The sequence below is a fragment of the Meleagris gallopavo genome, chromosome Z, assembly GCF_905368555.1.
Source record: "Meleagris gallopavo chromosome Z, MGAL_WU_HG_1.1, whole genome shotgun sequence".
Lineage (NCBI taxonomy): Eukaryota > Metazoa > Chordata > Aves > Galliformes > Phasianidae > Meleagris > Meleagris gallopavo.
Genome location: NC_139435.1, coordinates 26,232,877 through 26,256,489, shown reverse-complemented (window position 1 = coordinate 26,256,489; position 23,613 = coordinate 26,232,877). Strand labels below are relative to the sequence as shown.

The 23,613-nt window shown below is 41.6% G+C and overlaps 1 protein-coding gene across 1 annotated transcript in view; it reads right to left on the bottom strand.

The window, feature by feature from the left end:
- DMRT1 (doublesex and mab-3 related transcription factor 1) overlaps nucleotides 1–23,613 on the bottom strand; it is a 54,121-nt gene that overhangs the window by 593 nt on the left and 29,915 nt on the right. The window contains exon 4 of the mRNA XM_085213612.1: nucleotides 22,641–22,803. Within this exon, the coding sequence (XP_085069738.1) occupies nucleotides 22,641–22,803 (163 nt within the window). The remainder of the gene's footprint in view (nucleotides 1–22,640; nucleotides 22,804–23,613) is intronic.

Sequence of the window (23,613 nt, the reverse complement as noted above, 5' to 3'; positions counted from 1 at the left end):
ACAACAGCGGCAGTGAGGGCAACATCCCTGCTTCTGCGTTCATTCAGTTCTGTTCATCAATAGGGAAATCTATGGTGTAATTAGCAGAACGCACCGGTGGCTGGGACAGTCGGGGGGAACTACGTTGCAGTGGATCTCCACTGGCCAAACACCTTAGCATCAATACTTACCATGCTCTGGATCTTCCTGTTTAGAGGAGAGTACTACCAGGCTATGGTCTTTTAAAAGAGAACGCACTTTACAACCACTGCCTGTGTTTTGGAAGCTATGATGGATCAGGTACAGCTGCACGAGAATAGGAACGCTCAAACTTGCCCTCCCCCTCCAGCGCGAGGTGCTAGCAGTTCCATTACAAATGAAGGGTTGGGCTTGACTCTCACACCCAAGCCACGGGGATTCGGGGGAAATAAGCAGCAATCCTATGGATGTACCCCATTACTATACAAGGAAGAAACCTTATTTTGAAAATCTCAAACATCTCAGTGGCAGTCTGCTTCTGTAGTAACTTCCAAGTGCACCTTAACTCCCTGATTTGTCCTCATTTTAAACACAGTGCTGGTTACGGGGTATGCAGTTGAGGCCCCACATACCATTTTTGCCTACTTGTCTGTGACTGCATTAAATGGTAATTTCAGATAATTTCAGGGAGTTTTGCCCCTTTTTTGCAATGTTGGAACCTAACTCACTGATTTTGTGTGGTCTCTCTTTTGATACGGGTGAGGGACAAGTTAATCCTTTCACATCAGCCTCCTGTGTCAGACTACTGTTGTCTCAGATTTGATTAAAAAAACATTTTTTTGCCCAGTAGGATATTAATCTTATATTACCTTTATCTCCTAGCTGAAAGATAAAAAAGAATGCAGTGCTTAGGTAAGAGGACCGACAAAGCAACTGCTCAACATTTCACGCATCCTGTGAATGCTACTGTCAACGTGGAAAGAGGAAGCTGGGTCTTCCTCTGCTACTCTCAGGTAGCAGATAACATTCTGTTTCTTACCCATCTCTTCACATGTCAGCTGGGCTAGTGGCAGAGCCCAAAGGAGAGAAGACATAAGCTTCTCAGTCTCTGGATGAGGATGTAGTCAGCGTTCCACTTCACCTCCTCTGCTAATCCTCTGCTTGTGACATACTGTCGATGAGCTCCCATTACTTGAACCAGATGTAAATATGCAGATTAGGGGAAAAGTGCAGAGAATGGAGGAGCATTCCTGTTCCTGTGGAAGGGAAGGAGGCTCACCTGGTCAGACAGGCTCCCAGAGCCCAAACATACTGGGCGGCCCACACTCCCCTGGTCCAAAGCATATCTCACTGAACACTTCAGGCTAGTAGCTTGTTGCAGTGGTTCATGCTTTGACTACTGCATAATGATGGAACACAGCTGCTCTGTACATAGGTTTGCACCAAGATGCCAAAGAGCAAAAGCACCTACAGAACACGCAGCAGTCCATATCTCTCTTGGTGTAAACATTCTAGAGATCAGTTCCTCACAGGTCACACAGGTCACAGCTGTTGCCAGTCAACAATACAAGGTTCAGCTGAATTTGGCCATACCTGGCATCAGGAAATGTCCCTTTCTCCACAAGGCACCTTGCATTATGAAGCGAAAAACCAGAAGTCTGGCTTGAATACCACTGACTGCCTCAGTGGCTCAAGTCTCCAACTCTGCAACCTCATTCTGCCCTGATTTAGCAAAGCCCAACATACTTAGGATAAGCTATAAGGAATCCCCCTGTTCTCAAGTTCCAGGAAGTATAAAAGAAGTGATTAAAGTTAGAGATAATTTTTTGTTTACTCCTGAGTAGCCAGATGGGCTAATGGCTTGTTTCTTTGGAAGGATTTGTTAATATCTTTAATACACATGCGCCTGGAGTATGGAAAGGCACATTTTAAAATATTAAAATTTATAAATCTTTCTGACAAACATAAAGAAAGCTTTTTCTTACATGGAAGGAGTGCAGTGAGAAACCCACCCAACATGCTACATGGCACCAGTGTTAAAACCCTATGACAGTAAAATTGCAATTTCATTTTTATGATCTATTTACCCAGCAGCTCTACATTAATTCATTAAAAACATGGAGAATGATACAGACGTCAGCCTTTTTGGAGACAGGCACCCACATCTGTTTCTCAACATCCCAGGCAGCAGTTCCTAAGCTTTCTGTATCAGTGGAGCTCCACCAGTCTCCCAGCGTTTCTTATGAGGTACCTGATAACATATTCAAACCTCAGACAGAAGGGGTATTAGCACAAGAACATTCCCAGTCACCACTGGGTTGGTTGGTTTCACAAAACGTCTCAGAGCTTGGAGGCACTGATCTAAATAACACAGGCAGCTCTTCTAGTCACAGTCAAAATGGCCCTGGTTTTTAGAGTTATGAAGCTTGGCCTACCTACGATAATCTCTGACCGTGCACAGGAGGATGTAAGCAGAGCCACCTAGATTTAAAAAATAACCTGGAACTACAGAGGTCTCTTCACTAGTAAATGGGACCTACCCCTGTATCCCAGCCTGCACTGCTTACTTGGACTCACTTTCATTGCAGTCAGTGGGAGACACCAAAGTCAACTAAGAGGTAGGTAGGTGCAAAGCTGATAATGAGAGCAAGATACTTGATTTGGGACTTGTAGCTATAAAAAGGCAGCAAGAAAGAAATGAGCAATTCTGTTCCAGTGTTTTAATCACACGGCAGTAAAATGTAAAAATTCCAAGTTCAAAGAAACAAAACCCATGTTCTTTTTGATTTAAATGTATGAGCTTCATCTGTTTGAGGCTTGTGGCTGATCCTCCCACTGTAGTTACACAGCCCTTATCTCTGTAAATAACAGCACCAGGATTGGGTCTATGATGGTTTTTAAAGATCATTCCTTGATCTAATTACGTTTTACTCTTGGTAAAACCTGAATACTTTTGAGCCATACGAATCTGAAAAAAAATATCAGCTAATATCACATAGTAAAAGAAGTGAGAAGGGATATGAACCAAAACCACAAAACCTTACATCTTCTGACACTGGAAACTGCATTAACTTTTAACATGAATGATCCCTGTAATTCAGTGGACTGAAAAGAAAAATACACTTTCAATGATGTGAGAAAGAGGAAGGATATTCAAGCTTGAAAAGTAAATATTTTCCCGAGTTTACATTTAAAAAACTATTAAACTCTCAGTAAGAAGCAATTTTAGAAGATTTAAGGTTGAGAGGTACAATCCATTTTTTAAAGCTCTTTCACCTTTTTCAAGGAAAAGAAAAGTAAGCATGCCTTTCCCACCTGCTCCTAAGGACTACATACTTCTTCCTAGTGTGCAGACCTAAACCTGCATATGCAAGCACAGCCATGCTCACCCTCAGAGGAAGAAGGGCAACGAAGCTGTTGCTGCTGGTCTGAGGCAGTGGAACACAACTGAAGCAGGCCAGGGTTTTGATTTGAGGCTGAAATGGAACTTTTCAGTCTTTCATGGTGTCTTCCTTTCTATAGCAAAATAATTTTCCTTTTGTAAGTACCACTGAAAATGACTGTACAAGAAATGATTGCCACTCCAGGCCCTGAAAATCCTATATGAAGTGTCTTTAGCAACCAGCATGCCAAAGAAACCAGTGGCAATGATAATCAGAAGCAAGACCTGCTAGCTGTGTGAAGGGTAGATGGAAAGAGAAAACAGTTGGGGCACTTCCCTCAGATTACCACCTCAAGGCACCCATCTCCATGCAGCTATGAGACTTGGTGGGGTAATTGGCAGTGTTCTGAAGGAATGCTGGCTTAGTGTCCTGGAAATACTGTGGATGGGACTCTGTTGGAAGATACTGCTCAGTCCGCACTCAAGTTGGTGGTAGTCATCACTCCACAGCTCATATTGACACTGCAGGGCTGGCTCTACCACCTGCTGCCAGCAAACAGCCTGCAAGGTACATCAAATGCAAGAACACATGGCAGCTGCTTAAAAAGCATTCAGACAAAAAACAAATTAAAACACAAAATTGGTTACTCCTCCAAAACCAGGCACTTGGGACCAGAGAATCATCAAAATGAACACTGGCTCGTCTATGGAGGAAGACACACAGAAAAGACAGAGAAACCCACTACTTTCCTATTGTGAAGGAAGCATTAGTGGAGCAGCAGGAGTGCCAGTGTCCTGACTGTGCTGTACATCATCTCAAGATGGGCCAAATGAAATCCCAATGCAAGCACACATAAAAATACCAAGCTCAGTTCTCCTAAACAAACTGTGCTCTGCTACCTCTCATCTTTGCGGTGCCTAACCCTGCAAGCATCCAGCTCTTTTAGCACAGAGTTAGGTGACAGAAGGCCAAAACAAAGATCTGTCCCCATTGAACTTTCCATGTGCCGTGAATGCATTGCTTGAAAAGACAGAGGACTGACTGTTTTACTCTGTAACGAAGAAACCAGTGTTAACAGAAGAAAGTTTTTAGCTGAGAAAAATATATGCCAGCTCTGTTTTTAGAATTTTTTCTGAACAGAAATAATCGCGTTTTCAAAGCTGCAGAAATTCATGTTACTGAACACAGTGAATGCTCAATGAATCCCCAGTATTTCCTAGCTATTCTGTGCTACTCTGTCTCTGCACGAATGTTGAGGTTAAATATCTCTTACTGACTGAGAATTCTAACCAATACCTTCTCACATACCAAAGCTGTGCTGCAGTGACTGTCCTCCTCTCATACTTTGGCTCTCCTCTCAGACCTGGAGTAGGCAGTGCTTCCCAAAGGGTCAAATTCTGGAACCTCACCCTGACACCAGCAGTTTCTATTTGCTACAGCTCATTATCACTCCCTAGCAAGGATGTAGGCTTCTTAAGAGAAGCATTATGCAGAGCACATAGTAAGATGAGCTGTTGGTCTAACAGGGAGACTGATGCTAAAACAGTAATGAGGCACTAATGAAAACTCAGTTATGGATCTGCCTTCAAATGAGAGTTACTCCATGTTACACATCTCAGCTGAAATATCTTTGCAGTTTTCATTTTGATCAATTCATTGTGGACTATTCTGTGTTGACTCTAATGCAGACAAATTAAAAATAAAAAGGGACTGGTGCTCCCTTTTTGCTTTGCATGTCTTTAATACAAGGGCAAATAGTCCAGTTCCAGCAATGAATGCCAGTGGAAATTATCCTGCTGTAAGAAGTGTCAAGAACAAGCAGAGCTGCCTTTTGATTTAAAAAAAAAACGACAAAACATGCCTAAGGAAATGGAATCAAAACCAAGTCCACCCTGTGTCCCTTAGCACAGATATACTATTTCACAGTAAAGCCCTTTTTACCTTCTCATACGCCTATCCTTCTCACTAACATTTAAAATAATTAGGATTATCTTTTATGCCCACAGTAGGGCACATTCATTGTGTGTTTTCAAATAGCATTAATTCTTGGCATTAGAAGCTCAGGATAAGAGGTAAAGATCTGAATGGAGATCTTTATTCAGCATGCTTTACTATGGATTATCTCATTCTTTTCCAGTTCCTGCTTGTACTTTTAGCAACTAAAAAGGTGAGGCTATAACTTGATGTAATTAGAAACCAGAAGCTGAAGAAAATATCCTCTTGTTGAACTCCCTCACCCCCGTCTTTAAATTCTCTTACAATAATAAGAGAAACAATCAAACGGGACTTTCCACTCCTCACCCACCTCCAGCTGGTCAGGAAGGATGCAAGGAAGACATTCTGGAAGCACAGGTTTTGGGTTTTTATTTGCGGCTCCAAATCCTACCTCACAACAATGTCAACCAATTACAAAGCAATTGCCATTAGAACCTGCAGATAGAATATGCATCAAAACAGTACTAACTGACCAACACCTTTTACTTCTACCAGTTTTACATTTCATGGTGAACTTGATGGGACTAAGCTGGTGCCTGAGGCTACGAAAGGCAGAGTACAGAGGAACTATCACAAAACACTCAGGAAGACCAGGTATATAAAGATGAGTATCCTTGCTTTGAATTGCTCTGAAGAAAACGTGCAAAGCCTAGCAGGAAAAAACTTGCTAGTGCCAAGCCCACGTTGGCAGAATTGAGTGGTTACACATCTCCTGGGCAAGGTATTCACCAGAAATGCCTACTCTACCAGAGCCATGTCCCAGCAGGGTATGAATCAGTACAATCCCACACAAAGCATCTAATCTTATATTCAACTCCAAAATTCTGATTAATAGTTCCTTCCTTGAAGACATACAGTTTTAATGGTTTAACATAGAGAATTGGTGCTTTGCAAGACACGAAGGAAATCACACTCCAAGAACTGGTTATCTCAACATAAAATAAACCTCTTCCACTCTAGTTATTGCCAAAAATGTGCACTTTTATGGAAGGCTGATTGGGTCATCTGTAAGTATAGACATTCTGTATGACTACACAACAGAACAACTATTTCCCCATCACAAAGGAGCAAAAATGAGGTCAGAGGCTGAGGTATTTCAAAACTAGTACTAATCCTCCAAAGAAAAGGCACTGTGACAAAAAAAAAAAAAAGTTATCTTTTTTCTCCATCCCTTCCATTCCTCACTTAGTTAAACCCCTGTGTTGTCCTGTGCATGTATTTGTGCGCTCCGACCGGGAATTACACTAGAGAAATTATTCTACTGCAGAATATGTTTTGCATAGATATACATGCTTCTTCAGGCTACAAGTCTTTGCTATGACCATCAGCAAATGTGCTCTCACAGATCCCAGCTTCCCTTAGACATTCATGGTCCCTCAGCATCAGGGAGCATGCTCTGCTGCTGGGCAAACCCAATGGTTTGCAAGATGTTCTCTAAGTCATTAAATGGACAATGCATTGAGAGGAATTTATGTTGAAAAAAAAAAAAAATACCAAATCATTTCAAGATTCAAGATTGGAGAGTAGCCAAACAAACATACAAGGAGGTATTAATCCCCCAGAAAGATGTAAAAAAATGTGGCTATGAGGGATGAAGTGATTTGGAGAGCAGCATGGAACCTCAGAGAAAAGCCATTTGCTTCATCACTTAAACTTTGTGATAAAGCTGGGATCTTTCATCTTTTGGTTCCTAGAGGTCACATATAATTCTACACACAACAGCGAAGAGATATTCCCCAACAAAAAGATACCGTTGATGTGTTGTATTCAAAGGACCAGCACAAGACAGAACAACAGGAAAAAAAAAGGGCTCTAAATCCACCTTCTCGACTGTTTTTTCTCATTCTTGAAAGAATTAAGAGCTCTGTTCTAAAAACAAAACATGAAACATGCACCTATCAATCACTTTCATGAGAAACATACAAGTATTTTGTCAGAAGAAGGAACACGTGCCCGAACACCCATTGTAGGTACTTCATTCCACCAAGACTAGCTTTACACCAATCTGCCTCACAGAGCTAGGAGGTCAGCAACATCCTGGCCTCTACCACTCCCGGGCACAGCAGCCAGGCAGGGAACAGAGTGCTCCTGGCACCCTTTTGCACAGCCACCTGGAAAGCCAGGTTGGTGAAACCAACTACATCTTTTGAGAAGCCAGTCATAGGTGGCTCTTTTTGTGAATATTGAAGCAATCCACTTTGCAGATCTGGGTCAGCGCATGCTGGAGGAGACAGCGACTCTCCCTTCTCACTTGTCCCTGTGTATCATGACAGCATATTTTGCCTTTGTTTTGTTTTGTGTAACTCTTTAAAGATTGTCTAAACAAGAAGTTCATTGTTAATAACTAGCTCTAGAAGCATAAGGTGTCTTACTAGAAAACACACTGCAATTTACAATAGTGTGGCAGGAAAATGTTTGTCTGAAGAGTAATGGTAATTTTAAGGGAAAAGTGTGTCCCAGACGACTCAGAGTAGCATTAGCAAGCAGCAGAATACATGGCAAGACAGAAGACAAGGCACAAATTTTCTCCTTATGTAGCTATACTAAAGAAAGAAAATAGAAGCTTTAATGACCACTAATAACTTCTTGGTGTCCTATGCAGAAATCCAAATTTATCATGGTTTTGCTGACTATCTCCCAGCTCCTGTTTCAAAAAAGCTGTTAATCTTTACTGAGTCCCAGGAAAAAAAAAAAAAAAAATCATCAAGAAGTCTATCACAGTTTGTGCAACATCAAGACTAGCCAAATAAACTTTAATTTTGGTCTTTACAGTTCTTTACACTTACAGTCTTACAGTTCTTTACACTTTTACTGCTCATGATGTCCCTTTCAACCTATAAAACAAGGACAAAATCCATGCCAGCTGTCATCAGTCAAAACACTCAAAGAGTAACCAAGCAGCTAATAATGATGGCTTCAGCTCTTTCAGCCTTATTGACCTTCTTAACTGTAGAAAATACAGGCTCAGTGATAAAGTGCGATACTGTATGGCTTAATTATCTTTTCTGAATATGACTTGCAAGCTTTTGGAAATCAAGAGATTACTAAATAATCAGAGAAAATGCTAAGTCTAATGAAAGTGATCTGTTATGGTAGACTCAGTGGATTTTTCACTTGTCAAGAATAGATTTTTTTTAATGCTCTTATAATGTAATCTCCTCTGCTGGGAAAGAACAAAGAAGGACCTGCAACTTACACCACGCCAGCAAAAGCTGCAGGAGGTCTGCCACTGATTTCAGCATGAGCAAGACTACACTCACGAGCAACTGCACTCAAAACTGAGTAAAAGGGAAAAATGAAGGAGCCCTTACATGTACAGGTTAGAATTTAAGTGAATCTACAGTTTTAAACACCGAGGAGGCATTAAAGTGAATTAATATTACCATGGCATAACCATTTTTCAGTGTTAACTTTAATGTAGAAGCCAGTCAAGCAGACTTGCTGTCAAATGGTTCAACAAGTATTAGTTAAATTTGCAGCAAAAGAGGGGTATATACATAAACAGAGTAAAAATGTTGCTACTTATTTTAAAGTGAGATTTATACACTCAGAAGTTTAGGAACCTTGTCACAATAAGTCACTCTACTTGAGAAAATAGGGACAAAAACTGAACACAAAGCATTCTTAAGGTAGTCAAATGAGTTAAATGAAGTTTCACAGAACATTAGGCTTATGACAGACCCACTGTGTTATATTTATATTTATTTCCACTAACACAACAGCAGCATTAAATGCACACTGTGAAATGCCAGTGTGCAACAGAACCCCGTGCTGCTGAGGTGAGGGGCCTGCCCCAGCTGGCTGTGCCAGCACTGCTGGAAGGCCTGCTCCTAGCCATGCCACTGTGGGCACACGGCAGCTGAATGCAGCAAAATCCATTTGATGAAGACAACTGTATCTTCCCAGCATGCCTAGTCCTCATCCAACGCTCTCGTGAAGCAGCTCGGGGCTCCAGGCCTATCTACCTTCACAGGAGCTGACTGGGGTCCCTTGGGCCTTCTGGGGGAATGAAGTCTCCTGCAGGGAGGCTGTGGAGAGGAACATCTCTGCATGCTCCCCTCAAGGCGTTTCAGCTTGGCCAGCTGGGCTGCAAGGATGAGGTAACAGAGGGACCTGCTCTAGGTTGCAGGGAAGGATGGGTTTTCAAGGTACCCAAAAATGCAGGTGAATGCAGATCAGCAGGTCCAGATTCAAGCTGGACAGTTCAGAGCAAGAAGCACAAAGGTCAGAGCATGGCTGAGGAGGGGTGAACTACTCCCAAACCAAGGGCCAACATGCATTCCTCCCTCCTCACCTCTTTTTATTAGGGTTCATTATGTTACAACTTCATTTTGGCTACCTCCTGCAGAAGCATCCACATAAAAGAACAGCAGACCCCTCTCAACAAGCCAGTGCTGCTTCCCTCGTTTGCACAAATCAGCTTGCAGCATGTCTTGGGAAGTATAGTGATAAAGTCCAACCAAACTAAAATCACTAGGTACACCTGCAACTCAGCAAAGAGCTGGAGCAAGATGTACATGACTTACTTGGTAAACACAGTTTAATGAGCTACAAGTTTGTATTTATCTAAGAGAGGGGAGAGAAAAAAATGAGGACAGTAAAGTCTTGATTTGCAGTATTCAGGAGGTTTAAAATGATACTTAAGGGCATACAACTAGCTCAAATCTGGCTCAGACTACAACCTATCAAAATGTGTTTCACATAGCTAAAAGCCAATACAATAATCTGCTAAAAATTGTGTGTAAATGGTTGTTTCAGAGTGGGAAAAGAAAATATTCTTTGCAGTGTCTGCAAGTGCTCTAGGACAGAACTTGAAAGAGAAAATGATTTATAAAGGAACTGGAGAGAGAGTTCACTGATTTTTCCTTTTCTTTCATGTCCAGAAAAGAAACAAAACTGATGACAAACTGGGCTAAAAGCACTCTTTTACCTCAGCAACCTACTACATGTTTAGTGGTATTCTTGGTGTAAATAGACATGCTACCCACAGCACTGGGATGCAAACCTACGAATCTTAACTGATTTAACTGGCACTGTGGGACAAATATCAAGCATAGGGCATTGTAAAATACAGTGTGCAATAATATAAACATTGTAAAAAATTATGGAAAAGTTGGAAATAAATTTGAAGATGTTAAATTAAACGAAATCACAATTTTTAGTTTTACTTCTAAATGTTAAATAGGCTTCTGCTTTTTCTGCATTACATTCCAAAATTAATCTTGGCAAAATGAAGTGTTCAATCATCAAGTTACTACCAAAGATACTTCCTGCTTTACCGGGGGTTGGACTAGGTGATCTCTAGAAGCCTCTTCCAACCCCTACCATACTGTGATTCTGTAATTCCAAATCTGCTCAGAATTTTAAGATAAAACCTGTGAACAAAAACAAATGCCCTTCTCTGCCCCAGCTAGCCCCTTTCACACATTTGTGAAGCGAGCTGTACCTCTGCAGGTGACAAGAGGTGCAGGCTCTCTTGGTGCACTGTGGGCTGTACTGCAGAGAGACAGAAGGGAGCGCCTGGCATGTGCTCGGTGCAGCAGCAGCATGCTCAGAAGGCAAGAACTGCACCAAGGCTGTGCAGCATCCATGTAGCATCACTGTGCAGCAGCATTACAGCACTGCATCACCACCATGCAGCCATGCAGCCACCCGCAGATATAAGCAGGCAACGAGATTGCCTTGAGCCATCCTGACAAAAGTAGTGAGGACATTTCAAGTCTCCTTACCATACCAAGAGTGTTATGAGGGCACTGGAAATGCTGACACCCACCTAATTGCAGTGGGAGTGCCCCTCAGGTCCCACCCGATGGTGCACCCTGAGAAGCAAAATGCATTTGTGCCGCGACCTGATTTACAGATGCGAACACAACCAGGAAAAGCAAATACTTTTATAGCATCCAAAATGAGTTTGCTGGTTTTGCCAGACAGTTTTAAAAGTCTGGTAGTTTTCAATTTTTCATATGAAAAGCCACTTTGTCTAAATAATCCTTTGTGTGTTAAGGCAGACTAACAAAATGTCACTTAAAAGGAAAAAGCAGCTGTAACATTTGCATGTCTGATTTACTGCAACAGGTTTGGAAGAAAAGAATGTAATTTATTACAACCTATTTAGCTCTGCAACAATTGCCCTTCAAAAACCGAAGGAGAGTAATGTAATTGAGCGTACATGCCTTCTTTGCTGCAGAAACCTCAAACAGCCTCGGGCAAGAGCTAATACAGATGTAGTACAAGGCATTAAAAGAGTGCTGGATGCTGTAGCTAGCAATTATCTTGGTATTTAACCAAATCTATCGCTCATCAGGAAAGCGTTTAGTGCAGCAGTCGGAGCGAGACAGGCTGACACGGAGCACAGCTACTTAACTGTCCCCTCCAGCGATTACACTTTCTCAACCCGAGAGCCATGTCAAATTAAACAACTAGACATTGACTTTTCACTTCTATAAACGTTAAGCTATGATTGACAACTCCTGGATGCTACAAGGCAGTCATTATAATCAGCCAACGTACTGCTGGCTTATTTGTGATGTTTCGCCCCCTAGCCCCCCTACTCCCAGCAATTTCCTTCTGGAGTATTTTTACAGCGCACTACAGGCATGTTTGCTTTGCTTCCTGCAGGGACATTGTTAGAAATGCCACCCCCAACCAGAGACCTTTGTGTGTGCACGGGAAAGCAACATAAAATTAAGCGACTTAACCTGACATGTAGGATATTTTTTTTTTCTTGGTCCAAGCCAGCATTTCTCCATTTAAATCAAATTTGGGGATGTCTGGACAGCAACAACGGACACAATCACTGCATAATATACCACGAGCCCACCTGTTTTATGTGGCACCTTTCAAGAGGATTTTTCCAAATACTGGAAAGTGTCTTTAAATCTAAGTACAATCTACTACAGATGAGAAATGAGGTAACCCAGAGACGTGGCAAATAAAATGATGATCTTTACAAGAGTATCCTGAATATGTATTACTGAGGGCCTGCACTACCCTGAAGCTATTACAGCTTCACTATGTCAAGCCACCACTTACCACAAATATCTGAATGCTGTGGCTTAGCAAAGTTTCTAGAAACTGAGCAGGCACATAAAGCACTCAAGGTTGTGAAGAAATACGTTTCTTTGATTTTGTATGCTACATTCTGGTGCTTGAAAACAGTACATTATAAGTGACAGCTTTACTCTACACCCCTCTAATTCAAGCCACAAGAGTAACATAAAAGATGTCCAAACTTTCCCCTCTCAAAATAAAAGGAGAAAGTAAAAACAGTCGTAAATAATGCTCAACACCTCCGAGCTTTCATTTCCACATCATCTCTAAGAAACTTGCTGGGATCCTTTAAAGCCTCTGGTGCAGAAGCAGGTGAGATTAACACTGTATCACAAAACTAATTCTGAATATAAACAAGCTTCCAATGCTATCCATATGCCTGGAAGCCTACGGACCTACATGATTAGTGTATACGAAGCTTTAGCCTTATGCTGTCTGCAGCAGGCCAATTGATAAACTTTATAGTTCAAAAAAAGCCTAACAAATCAACTGAGCAAAATTAGCAATGATAAACACATTTGTGGAAAATGTTCTCAGCCAGGAAGTACGATTTCACTGCAGAATGAGCACTCAATGGAAAAACAACGACAGAAGCTGAAAACAACTGAGGAGGACAAATGAAATATAGTTATCTTTTCTTTTTGATAGTGCCAACTGCAGTCCTACTCCTTTTTCCACTTCTGTACTACATTTAACACTCAACATAGATCCCAAAAATCTAAAATTAAATGTAACAGTAGTTCAAACACACCACCTCTCCCTCTGGCTGAACTGCAACGCAGTAAAGCCAAAAGACTTCTGTCACAAGTCCAGAACGTGACATCTATGCTTCAAACACAGAGGACAGTCACAGCACACTAAAGACAGGGAAATTTAACTTACTTCCAGATTTTGCATTGTAACACTGAAATAACAATGTCACAGGGTGCACTCAAAAACTCCTTATCTCCCACCTTTCATTTCATTTATTTTTAATCAGGTAACTACCACCAAAGTACCTAACTCCCACTGAAGAAGGTAGCTGTCCTTGCCTGCAGGATAATCAAGACTGTGTGCCTTCTAGTCCATGTTACTGTCTAACTCCATATGTCTCAGATGTCAAAACCAGCAGATTTATCTCCAAAGACAGCAATTTACTCATACACAAAATGTTCCATTTACTTTTTGCACTGACATCTTTTTCACGCAGCTGGACAAAAATACCTACTATCCTACTTCTTTCTTTTCTTTTTTCCCTTTCTTAGCAACCTTGAGCCAACCCTGCAGATGAAATGATTGAAGTTAGTGTGAAGAACTACCATTTCAGCATACAGCCAAACTTACTTTTGCTTTTCCATATTTCCAAGTTTCTGGGTAAGTTCCCCCAGAACTTCTGCCCAAGGCACTGGGAGGAAATCACCAGCACAGCCCAGCTGATGGTCCCCATCCAGCCTCACTGTCTCAGGAGCCACCTCCCTTGGATGGCCCCAAGAGCACTACCTCATAGGAGCCCCATGCCTCTAAAATAACAATTAACCCAAAACAAACAGAAAAAATAACACAAGTATTTGAAAAATATAAGAAAACTTATCACTCTGAATTTTCAACCAGCAATAATCAAACTATATTGCTCCAAGAACGGTATTTTCAACAGAGTTTTTTTGAAAATAAAATCCTGCCTCACTGAAAAGCTAAGTTGCAACACTTCTAAAAAATATGGAGACAGTATTAAAAAAAAAAAAGACAGGGTCCTGTCAGAGTAATCTCTGTGTACATCTGCTGTGTTTGTACAGAGAATGTGTGCATAGCATACGTGTATTCATATATCCATGTGTATACATGTCTGTATCCATATATGCACCCACACACAGGTGCAGGTATGTGTAGATTATATATATTATATATATAAAGCTAACTTTCAGTCCTCGGAAAACAAAAGCTATCCCCATATAACAGCCAAATTCCTACATAACTCAATTTCGACATCTCATCTGGTGTGAACTGCACTCATTCCTAGTGTAAACCCCAGCGTGCTCTGCAATGATATACTGTAATGTCACATCGCAATCTGGATTTACTATAAAGGGCTGCTGACGAGTTTCAGAGCAGTAAACATTGCTGCGAGGTGTATTTCACACTGAGCTGGTTTTTATGAAGAACACTTCACCGCCCAGCCACGGCACCCAGATGATGAATGGTGAAAGATGCATGACAAGCTTCATCATTGTTTGTAAATCTTAACTGTTCCTGCTCACTAACTCTGCAGGCAATTTTCAAAGACAGCGGCCGACAGAAGGACAGCACAGCTTTCCTGAAGGTTATTCAACTTGTACTTGGCCTAAACTATGCCTGCGAGGAGCACTGGAAATAAACCCATCGGTAACACCCAGGCTTAGAATTAGAAGTGTTGGGTGGGTGGTTTAATGGCTGCCAAATTAAGAAGGCCCATCAAGTAGCCAGCACCACTTGTGCAGGGCTGCTCACATCCTATGCAGGCATCTCCTACACGGGCCATGCAAATGCGCATTGGTGCCCACGCAGATGGAGCAAGGGGCCACTGTGCCCACATCCCTTGTTCCCCATGGTCCTCTCAGCTAGAGTCTCACTTCAGCCAGAGAGTGCTGCACAGGGCCAGGAGACCCGCACAGAGGGGAAGCCCTCACCTTCCTCCCTAAAATCACTTCTCCACGGGACCAGTGCTATGGGCTGCAACAACTTTATGCCAAGAGCCACAGACTGGCTCGTTGCCTCCCGCCAACCAGGCTGCTTTCAGGAACTCAGCAACTCTGATTTGCCTTTTTTTTTTTTCTTATTAGGAAATCAGCAGCAAACACATCTTTTGCTCAAGTTTCTCACAATCTGCAGAAGGGCTGCCAACAGAAGCGCCTTATACAAGTCAAAGAGCCTGCGGAAGCTTAAGTCATTGCTCTGATAAGCTGGTATGAAAGGCAAGATACTCTCTGTAAACCCTTTTGCACAGAATACACCACAGAATGTGGCCAAGTTCTCTCTTTTCTTAACCAGGGCTAGGAGGATGCAGCTGCATATGATGGCAAAGCAAAGAGAGGAACAAGTTTCACTGCTACAGCTACCAACCACACCATGGTAAGCATGCTGCTGTCACTGCCGTGACAAAACATCACTTGTTTTGCCACTCTGTGGTGAAGTTTGTTTTACTACCAACGATTTCCATGAATTTCTGTTCTTAGGGAAAAAGTTCCATAATAAAACCAGAGTACCAAGCCCAAACCGTGTGGTGCAGACTTTTAGGACAGGATCCAGCATCCCTTAAGCATGAAGAAACCAAACCACAGCCCCTGCAGCCACTGCCTCAGGATCAGCTTCTTCCCCACACTGAGCAACAGGGTTCATGAATCAAACCTATAATTCTGCAACTGCACAATGACAAGTTCACTGCATGATTGTGTTATTTCTGTGCGGTTTTGAGTGAGCAGACCAGAAAAGTGTTTCAAGAAGAAATTACCAAAATGACCCTCTGAATCAAGAATAAACTGAAGCAGAGTACAATGTAAGCAGATGCTTAAATTCATTCCTTTCCAGGATTTTCCCTCTCTGTCAGTCAGACCTTACATACTTATTTCAGTGTTGACCAAATCCTCACCAATCCAACCTCACAACACAGATCAATAATTTACAAAAAGGCTTAACCACACAGAAAAAAAATGGATCGCTAGAGCTTACATTAAATATGCCTCACATTCTCAAATGTATTTTGAGTGCTGCTGCCACAGCTAATGAAACAATGAGGCACGAGTACAAACGTCACACATCTGGGTTAGCAACTTGCTTGATTAAAAAAAAAAAAATATTTCCAAACCCAAGCTAAGTCTAAAATTCAGCTTCTTACTGAGAAAAAAAATGACATGTTAAAATGTCATCACCCTAAAAACATCTGTAAAATGTTACAACCTACCCAAAATCTATTTTCATCTAATCAAAGAATAACAGTGTGTTGTCCAACTTTCACACAATTCTGCTCTCATACCACACTGACAACAAATTAATTCCACAGACTAGCCATGCAACCCAGGTTGTGTGAAAGCAGGCAGAAGTGTCTGAGTATAGCAGATTTATTTAGCAGAGGAATATATATATACCTATTTAATTACATATCTATTTGTGTATATTTTGGCACACAAACACAGGTGGCCCCCAACATACTCACAGAAAGCCACAGAACAGTGGTATGTTACAAGACACAAAAATGAGACTGCTGCAAGCAAGAAGAGCAGACAAGACTGTGGTTTGCATGAACGCAAACAGAAATGTAAACCATGGCACAGAGAAGCAGTCCAAAGTTTGCAAGCCTTCCTAGCATCCTTGTAATGGGCACCGAAGGGAAGGTGAGCACAGAAAACCATCTGGGACTGTGAACAGCAGCAATGAGAAAGCACAAAAAGGATGAAACAACTACACAAAATGGAGTGACCTGCTGATAAAAATAGATCTTTCAACTGACTGTTAAGGATCTGCAGGATTAGATCATTATCTCTTCCGTTCTTGTTTGGTATCAATATTTATTTGTAAAAGTTGGATATAAGATGGATAGTTAGTAGCAAACAGACTCAAGTTTCATCAAATACTGCCTGTTCCTCATGCCTAAGGGATGGTACACTCTTGGACAGAGGTCAGCTTTTAAGAAAAAGATCCACAAACAGACGCACAAAAAATACGCACAAGCTAAATGCTGCTGAACTGCATCCATTCCAGGAGCAAAATGGTATGGTCCTCACATATTCTGCTGTTGAAGCCCCTCTGCATCCAGGATCCACTTCTACTGGCATTCTGCTATAGGGATGTGCAGAAAAGGAGCAGAAGTGGTATCCCTCAGACTTACAAGACCTGGAGCCTGTGGGACAGCAAGAGTCACTCTTCACTTACACAGACTTGTTCCAGACCAGACAGAAAAACTTGGGCTATTTCTTACTGCCCTGCCTCACTTCTCCAAGCATTTTACTGCCACAGCTCTGCCAGTGCATCTTGTCAGCTGGCAGCAAATTTAACAGAGCAATTGAATGCAAGGGTATTTCCCCAGTCTCTGGAGCCATTTCTGAGTCACAGCAGATCAGCCTTCTTTGCTGCAGTATGCTGCCTCCGCATCTCAAATATCCACTGAAACAGTACAAATGCAAGGGCACTGGCTCAGACCAGGACTCCTTGAATTCTCTGATCTACAACCAGGTGCTGTCTGTGACTATGAATGTGACTCTTGCACAGAATTTCAAGCCCACAGATTTATGCAAGAAGACTGTAGTTAAGTAACCTAAAAAAGTAGCATAACTTTTGCATTCTGCAACCTCACCTGAAGAGAGATATCCTAACCCAGGACCTCTCTCATTTCTCAGGCATATGACATTCCTTGCATTTCAGCATCTCTTTTACTGAACTTTTTTGCTTAAGCTGGGGGACTATTTCCGACATACCCTTGATTGTTTAATTACTAGAAGAGTCTCTACAGAACTGCTCCTTAGTTTGGATGGGCTTTTCCAACAGCTCACTGGTGTTCCCAGTACAGCACCCAGCCACAGAGAAGCAGGAGTGTATTATAAAGACCCCGGAGAAGTCTCCACCTTGGTGTTCAATCACTACTTCTCAGTTTCTGCAACTGTAAAACCAGTGAGGATAACAGTTATTTAGACTCTAGGTAGGACTGACCCCTTGGAAAGTGTCTGAACTGTGCTGGTGACACAGAAAAAAAAAAAAAAGAAGAACAATTGTTACTAGAAATGTTTTCCCCTGAAAAACAAACACTGTTTGCTGATTTAAGCAAAAAATTTTGACATTTTCTATATCAAAACGAACGCTTCATGTGAGCTTTTTCCCTTTGTATTTGGATGGAATTTCAGGCTGCTGCTTTATGTGGTTCCTGTTTTATGTTAAGCCGCAAACACAGTCCTGCTTCACTGCTGCATTACATGCTTTCAATTATCGTGAGACACTACTGAGAAAACAAAAATTCAACTCCAGTCAGCAACTAAAGCAACATTTTAAATGCAAGCCACCTTCTTCATCATACTTGCTAAATATTAACAAAGATGAGTTTAATTTCTGTGCTAACTTTAAGAGAATGCAACTGTTATCAAATAAAAGGTGTTTGTAAATAAAATGATGTGCCTCCTCCACATCCTTCTACTTAAATGTTAATTTTTTTTCTGCCACTATCCCAAACCTGGAAAACACCTTCACACTGTAAGCAAAGGCTCGCCTTAATTCAATGGAAATAGGGTCCAGAGCTAGGCACCCAGTCATGATCTAAGCATATGCCTCATCCTGTCTCAAATTAAGGTCTTGTGCAAGTATTTCACAAATCTAAGACAGGACTGGCCTGATCCAAAGTCAGCTGAAGGTACCTGGCAATTCTGGGCACTGATCCAACCCTGAAAAAGCCCCACCAAACCCAAAACCAACTACTTCACAGAAAAAAATGTGATCAAGGCAGCTGGCTCTTTAAGTTGAACACTCTGTCGTGCCTGCCATATACACATCCTCATTCCTCTACTCTTTGTACAAGTGGCACTCAGCTTGGCTCGCAAAACAAAGGCATGCTTTAAAGCGTGATCTGTATACACAGAGACTGGTAAAAACCACTCACACATCTTCTCTAATTGCTCATTCTGAAAAAAATCAGCAAGGTAGCAGAAAAAAAAAGGAAAAGAAAAATGTTGGAAAGTAGATTAAAAAATTTCTCTTTTATCTAGAAATTATTATATACATGCTATAACCTCGTGATGCAAGAGAGCCTTTGGAAAACATCCTTCTGTCATTTCTCATTGGTTTCTGTAATTTCCTCTCCCTCTTTTTTCCAGTTTGCAGAAGGGTAGCAGCTGTGCTGGTTGGAAGCAAAGCCATTTTACTTAGAACATGTTCAAATTGCAAGGCAGTTGAGTGATGGTTTTTTGCCATTCAGCAAATGTCAGCCCATTATGATATGCAACACTCTATAACATGGTATGACCTCATGTACAAATGTCAAGAGCTTACTGAGAATTTTGCATCATTCGTAAAAATAAAGAAAGTGTAAATCAGTGGTCTGCTAGCTCATCTCTCCTCCCTTTCAACATAACTAAAAAGACAGTTAACTTAGCAGAACAAAATTAATGAAATGATCTGACTAAAATACTGAGACAATATATGAACTGGCAAAATCTCTATAAACCCGAAGTTACAGCTGAAGTGTGGGTAATAGACTGCATGTAGTCTAAGACAATCTCTGATCTGTGGCTGGGAATTTAATAACCATTTGTGTTGCAGAGACTCGTTTCAGAAGTTTTAAAAATGTGGCTGCAAAATTAATTTTTTTCTTTGGACCTGTTGATTTTTCATATGTATTACTGCATTCCCGTAAAGTTTCTATGGGAACAGATCTTATTAAAAAATAGTTTTGAGCTTGCTGCAAGAGCTATTAAGTGAAGTTGTACAGTCTGCATTATACAATGTGTAAGAATAGATGCTCCTAATATTACATTCTGGACCTAAAATCTATGCATATAAATTCATAGAAAGAAAACATGGCTCTGAGCATGGTCATCACTTCAACCACAGCAAATAAAAGATTAAATATAAGTTGTTCATTTAAAACATGCTCTAGAGTTGTCTTTAAAAAGTAGCAATCACCAACCCAATAGAAAGTTCATATAAAGCAGTCAAACATTGTACAGAAAGACAAGTCCAGCAGTAAATGGAGAAACGCCTGTGTGCCTTCTAAATGGGACGACATGCAGCATGGATAGTCAGTACTTTAAGAATTCTGCCACTGACAGCCTGCTGGCTGACTCAGCATCCACACAAATGATAATGAAGAGGCAAAAAGCCTCATGGTCTCTGGGGGCTGTGAAAAGTAAATCACTGACTAACAGCCTGAGAATATTATGTTATCTGTAGAGGGAAAAAGTGAAAGCAGTCATTTCCTCCAAGAATGGGCACAATGAAAAAGAGGATGCCTCTAAGAAGCCCATGAAACAGGTATGGTCCTACTCACACGCTCAACTTTCTCACAAAAATATTTGTGCCTCTTTCAACCACTACCTCCCTGCTATGGAAAAACACTTCTTCAGAGTCTGGAAAATGCTGTTTGATCTCAGTAAATTACATCTCACTGCTTGTCGGTTTCTGATTGATGGTGTAACTTAGGGAACAATATCTGTATGGGGAATATTGTCTGGAGAAGCAGTCAAGGATTATTGAAAATACAGTATTTATGCAGTTTAAAAATCAGTGGTACATTACGCACAACTTTTTTCTAGAGTGATGAAAAATTACTGAAGTGCATTTGGGAACAAAGGGTATAAGGTCTTTTGTCTATTTGTAAGAACACTCAACTGGTAAGACTTCTTAGTGAGTTAGTAGTGATGGATGCAAGAAAAAGTGTCAACTGCAGTTGAGCATAAAGCCAAATGCTTCTTTGACCAATCAGCAGAAAGAAAGACGTCATTGCTCAATGGTGGTCAGAGAAGGGGGAAGAAAATAAAACTGAAGAAAAGAGAAGGAAAATGAACCAAGGATCACTGATTTCTCTAAGCCATTTAGAACTACTGGAAAAGGAGAAAAAAGCCTAAGGTTTTATCACACCATGTGTTGTTTCTCCATTTATCTGATACGTCATATTTAGTTGGAAGACTTTCAGAAAACAGCCACTCTGAAACAGCAGCCACCTCTTTCGCATAAATCATCCCAGGCTTACTGAATTCAAGGGCTCAATGCTGATTTACACCAGCCACAAATATGACTTAAATACACTTCATCTTCCGAAACTTTGAGTCTTTAAGGAGACAACCACAACAAAGTTTTTCACCACAAATCAAATACAACAGACACCAGAACATCAGCAACAAAAAGGTCATGACTGGTAACAGTTAAGGGACCTAAGTAACATGCATCCTTTTATCAGACATTAAGAAAGGATCCAGACACATGTGTGAAGAGAAGATTCATACTCTGAGGCCTGTGAGGCACTGACACAAGATGCTCAGAGAAGCTGTGGATGCTACATCCCTCAAAGTGTTCAAATTCAGGTTGGATGGGCCCCTGGGCAGTCTGATCTAGTGAGTGGCAGCCCTACCCATGGAAGACGGTTGTAACTAGATTATCTTTAAGGTCCCTACCAAACTGAGCTATTCTGTGATTCTGTGATAAGATTATCTTCAATGTACAAGTGCATAAAAGAAGCAAAAGGGTCTGGACGCTGTTGTCAGTGCTGTCATTTCATACAGAGGATAAACACCACAAAAATTCGTCAGCTATGAAGGAAACCGAAGGAAATACTTTCCACAGACCACATAAAATTGAACTGCCAAATTCACTGTTACAGAGAGACAAAAAGCAGAAAAAGCATATGGAAGAATTAGCTCAATTCATGGAATGTAGGTCCATGCAAGTAACGAGATCATAGTTCAAAAGCAATCAACTCAGGACACCTTCAAAAGTTATAGCAAAGAGAATTTTGGAATAAGAAACAGAGTCACTCAACTCTTTGTTTTTCTTCTTCTCTATTATCCCTTACCAGCCTGCTCCAGAGAGAAGGAAGCTACATGGAGCTTGGTCTGCTCCAGCAGGACCATTTCATTTGTTATTTGTTACTATTCTACCTACTGCAGGAGCATGACAATAAGGAAGCAAGAGAAATGTTGTCAGAACACCACAGTGTAACTTCACCAACTCTTCTCTAAAAATGAATGCAGATGATGATCTCTGAGACAGCCAGGAACACTTGATGTGAAAAAATATTTATCTGTAATAGTTTCAAGCAAAGCATTATGATGTGATGAGTTTGAAAGCAAACACAGAGGTGAGTCTGTAAAGCGTGTATTGACACTGATGGGATACAAGTATAATTTCCACATGCGGTTCAGAAGGAAGAGATCAGAGGCTCACTGGAGAGCTTGCGGATCCAGGGGGAGAAATTATGAACACAGTTTATGAGAAGAAGAAAAAGACAACTGGAGCATCTTTCTTCTGAAATAGCTTTGTGAAGAGCACAGACAGGAACCATCTCTAGAGGCCTGTCATACAAATCGCAGGAATGTACACAAAATGTACATCAACTAACTGCTCTACACTATAAGACTTCTGAAATACAAGCTTGCCTGACCATACAGAAACAGTTCCACTTTACCACTATCATTCACAAATAACCCAGCTCCTACAGATTCCGTGGCACCTGTCTGACACCTACTTTCCTTCCCACCACCCACCCACATTTTGTGGATGCCTATGCCAGTTCAACCTGGAACGTGAAGCCCCAGCAGATGCACCTACCTCTTGCTTTCGACTCTGAGTAGGAGGGGGTGTCCTCCGAGGCCAGTATCTGTGTGACGCAGGTGGGACTGCCAACCCCCTGGCCCAGGTATGAGGCGGGCGGGTAGTAGGAGCACATCCGGTACTGGGAGCCCATGGCGTGGCGGTTCTCCATCCCTTTCATCTGTAGAGACAGAATTGCAACAGCTGCCCATGAAAGCTGAGCTTCAGTTCTCTGTCCACAGCCTCTTCCCCATGGGCACAAATCTTTGAAGGAGGCCATCATGGGAGCTGCAGACGCCAAATTCCTATTTACTGACCTTAGATTTCTGCTGTGTGAATGCTACCCAGTTCCAGGGGAGATGACCAGTCCTATAACAAATCTAGCAGCAGTAAAGCCAGCATGCAGCCTTACCTTAGTTAAAGCTGCATCTGGCACATGGACACATAGCAGCACAGTGAGATTCCGCACAAGCCCTCCACTTTACAGCACTAACAGGGCCATAGGAAACTTTCCAAGCCCTTCATTTACACGCACTGACCAGTGTTCGAAGAAGGGGAGGAGTCTACCCAGCCCTTACAGTCCCAAGGAGACAGAAAGGTCCCAGACCAGTGACATTCCTCCACCAAGAGCTCATAGGATAGCTGAAGACAGTTCTGCAAGACACATCCAACTGAATCATAGCACTATGTACACACAGCCACAGTGTCTTCCTTAAAATTCTGTGAGATGGAGAACTATTTTCTCTGCTTACATAGTGCAACCAAGTGATGGGCAGCCTACAGAGCACATCTGTGGCAAAGCCATAACAGCTCAAACCACTGTGCTGTGTCACCTCAGAGTCTGACAATGGCCAGACAAACTTCGTCCTTCCCAGATCAGGCAGTCAAGTTGGCAGCACTCAGAAAACAAACCTTACTCCAACACCCTGAAATGATCCAAAGTCATCTTCACGGAGAGATGGCAGTGCTTTTAATTTCTGATTTGCAAAAG